Source organism: Acanthisitta chloris, unplaced genomic scaffold, assembly GCF_000695815.1.
Source record: "Acanthisitta chloris isolate BGI_N310 unplaced genomic scaffold, ASM69581v1 scaffold28890, whole genome shotgun sequence".
Classification (NCBI taxonomy): Eukaryota; Metazoa; Chordata; class Aves; order Passeriformes; family Acanthisittidae; genus Acanthisitta; species Acanthisitta chloris.
The window spans coordinates 1-3,212 of record NW_008650362.1 but is presented as its reverse complement, the minus strand read 5'-3'; the positions used below and the strand labels follow the sequence as shown (position 1 = coordinate 3,212).

At 60.1% G+C, this 3,212-nt stretch overlaps 1 protein-coding gene across 1 annotated transcript; it reads left to right on the top strand.

The window, feature by feature from the left end:
* Positions 1 to 463: 463 nt before the first annotated feature.
* LOC103811836 (peroxisome proliferator-activated receptor gamma coactivator-related protein 1-like) lies at positions 464 to 3,206 on the top strand (the record flags this gene model as incomplete). The annotated part of the gene is made up of 5 exons (XM_009084836.1): positions 464 to 600; positions 647 to 821; positions 1,243 to 1,356; positions 1,725 to 2,375; positions 2,430 to 3,206. Coding segments are annotated over exons 1-5 (1,854 nt in total), but the record flags the coding sequence as incomplete, so codon positions are not given.
* Positions 3,207 to 3,212: the final 6 nt, after the last annotated feature.

The window sequence follows — 3,212 nt, the reverse complement described above, 5'->3', positions numbered from 1 at the left end:
CCCTGTCCAGCATGAGCAGTGTGTGGCGTTGGGCAGAGTTTTATCAGTTCATCTTTTCCAGTCACGCAGCTGCAGAGCAAATCAGGCAGAAATTCTTGGTGTGGAGGCATCCCAGATGATCAGAAGGGTCTTGGGCTGAAAGCAGCACAGAGCTTTGTGTAGTGGGGTGACCTCTCCCAGGAACAAGGGGGAAGGTCCCCTGTGTCACCTTCTGACCCGCAGCTGTGTCCTACCTGCCTCCCCTGCATGTTTGGGGTGCTGGGGCTGCTCAGCCGCTGTTTGCAGCACAGAGTGTTAGCACCTGTGTGCTGTGGAGGAGATCAGGACTGGTAGTGGGGCTGTGCAAAGTGTTTACCTGGCTCCCCATGTTCCTCGACAGTGCTTTTCCCTTGAGGAGGATGACCTGAACTTAACTTCGTTAGATGCAGAAACCATCTTGGAGGCTGAAGAGATCCTGGGGACGATGCAGAACTATCTCGACTCCTCTGTGATCTCTATCATTGAGGATCTCTCTCTGAGTGAGGTGGGAGCCCACACATGCGTGCGGGATGTGGTGGTTGGACAGGCTCTGGCCGTGGCATGGGTGGGGGTGGCGGCAGTGTCCACTGTGGCCAGGTCTTGTGGCTGTGCCTCATCGCCCTCTGAGACTGCCCCTGCCCTTGCAGCAGAGCAAGGCCTGCCTGGATGCACAGAACGAACTGTCCCTGCTGACTGCCATCACAGAGATTCTGGACAGCACAGATGATGAGACCCTGTCCCCCTTTGACACCGTCATGGATGCAGAGCTGCTGACCTCACCTCGTGAGCGGGAGAGTCCTTCGGTGAGTTGCAGAGCAGAGCCAGCCTGACCCCAGAACCTGTGGGAAGATGCTCAGGCAGGACTGTGCTAGGTCATGGTATGAGGGTACCCTGAGGTTGTAGGACCCTGGGATGGTTCCTCTGACCAGTGAAGTGAGAGAAGGGCTGAGCCAGCCCTGAACACCCCCAGGACACTGGTGTGTGCCTGAGGGGCCATGCCTTTGCCTTGGGTCTTGGTGTAGCACCAGAGATGTGCCAGAGGCATTGGGAGCAGCATGTCCTGTGCTCAGCCGACTGGAGCTGTGCAGGCTGTGGGTGAAACAGGACTGAGTTTGCCCCTGGGCTCTGTGGGATGATATGCGTGACTGCTGTGGGGCCAGGGGTGACCTGTCCCCTCCAGCAGTGTAAACCTGCCACTGTCTCATCCTCTGTCCATCTCTCCAGTTTCAGAAGTTTCTCAGCTTATCTCGTCCATTGCTGGAGTGTGAGAGCCCTGCCCTGGAGCAGCCCAAGGCTCTCAGGCCTCTCAGCAGCAGCAGCATCTCTGTGGTTGGGAAGGTGAGCAGCTGGGGAAGCTGAAGGAGTGAGTGGTCTTAGGGTGGTGCTGGGGTAACTGTCCTTGCTGCTGTCCTCAGCCCCAGTCTTCTCACCTGGCACAGGGGTCCTCTCCCAGAAGCGATGCTCTTGCGGGGCACCAGTGGCAGTGGTGGCAGGGCCTGCCCCATGAGATGGGCACTGGGGATGCTCCCGTAGGGGTGCAGGTTTCCAGCTCTCTTGTATGTTACTGTGAGAGTCAAATGTGTCCCAGCTCTTTGTCTGCCCAGGGAGCCTAGCTGTAGAGTTCCAGCAGACCCACAGTTGGCTGTGCCTGGGGGAGCTCCAGTGAAAGCTCAGGAGCTGACACTTGCTGTGGTTCCCATTCCCAGACTGACACAGACCTGGCCTGGGACCACAGTGCTCACGGCCTTGAGGACCCGGTGTTGCCAAAGCAGCAAGTCTGCAGCACTTCAAGGGTCGAGAGAAAGGTGGGCTGGCACCGAGCCCGAGAGCAGCCCTTGCCGCAGCGCAGTGATGGGGAGGAAGAGGAGGAGGAGACTGGTTTAAGCCTGGAGCTACACAACAGCATGGAGGCTGTGGATTTTTGTGTGAGCGAGGCTGGGGTGACGCTGGAGGAGCGCGAAGACCCCTGCATCATCAACACGGGTGACGTGTCCCTGAGTGAGCTGGTGAAGTCCATGCACCCGTACTGCCTGCCCACCTTCACTGTGTGCCTGGACCCCGAAACTGAGCCCATGGCCAAGGAGCTTCTGAGCAGTCCTGTCTTGCTGGAAATTGTGCCTGGTGAGGGAGAGAGTGTGGAGATCCCTGTGGTCCTGCAGCCTCTGACTCCCAGCTCCCCTGACCTGGAGCCCCAGCTCCTGGGGGTGGAGGAGCGTACCGGGGAGTCAATCCCAGAGAATCAAGAGGAGCTACTGGGAGTTCCAACACACGGAAACAGAGTGGAGGAAGAGAAGGAGGAGAAACTGCCTGGGAAGGAGCCCTCTTGCACTACCCCAGAGGGCACCTCCCCACCGGAGGCAGCAGCACCCAGAGCCTGGACTCCCCACAGCAGCTCCTGGCACAGCACGGAGGCCCCAGTGGGTGGCAAACGCGAGTGCTCTGAGAAGGGACGGGGCCGTGAGAGAGCACGGAAGAGTCGGAAAAAGAAAACGTTAGAGGACCAAAGCAAGCAGGCCAGGCCTAGCAGAGACTGTGTGGCCCACCGTCTCCGCTCTGCGGGCTCCGTGCGCCACCCAGCCCCCAGCCGGCAGCGAGCAGTGTGTCCCTCTGCCCAGGTCTCTGACTTCCTGGCACAGCAACTGGAACGAGCCCGGAAGGAGGGGCAGATGGAGCTGCACACGGAGCGGGCACCGCGGCCCTGGGGCAGGCCCCGGAGCACGGCAGGGACCTCCCTGCCCAAGAAAGTACAGCAGCAGCTGCAGAAGGAACCAGCACCAGAAATGGTCGGTGTGGCCTCAGAGAAGACCAAGGCTGTGGTGCCTCTGGAGAAGACTGTACCAAGTGTGGAGGAGCAGTCAGCAGTTGCACGTCCCAGCCTAACGGACCAGGCTGAGGGCCAGGGAGAGGCACAGCTGTCTTTCAGACAGAGCAGTGGGGTCTCGGAGGTTGCCCCTCAGCTCCTGGAACAAGGTGTGGGGCCGGAGCCTCCCCAGAGCCTGCCAGCAGCAGAGTGCAGTGAGGGCCTGCCCAAGGAAGCCAAACCCAAGGCCCTGAGCCTGCGGGAATACCGCATCCGCATGCTGCATCGCCAGCCCAGCCCAAGTGGCAGCCAGGAGGGCAACAAGCAAGTAGCCAGCAAGTGGCCCAGTGTCCCTGAGCCTCCGACAGAGCTTGCGGAGATCCCTTGCCTGGTG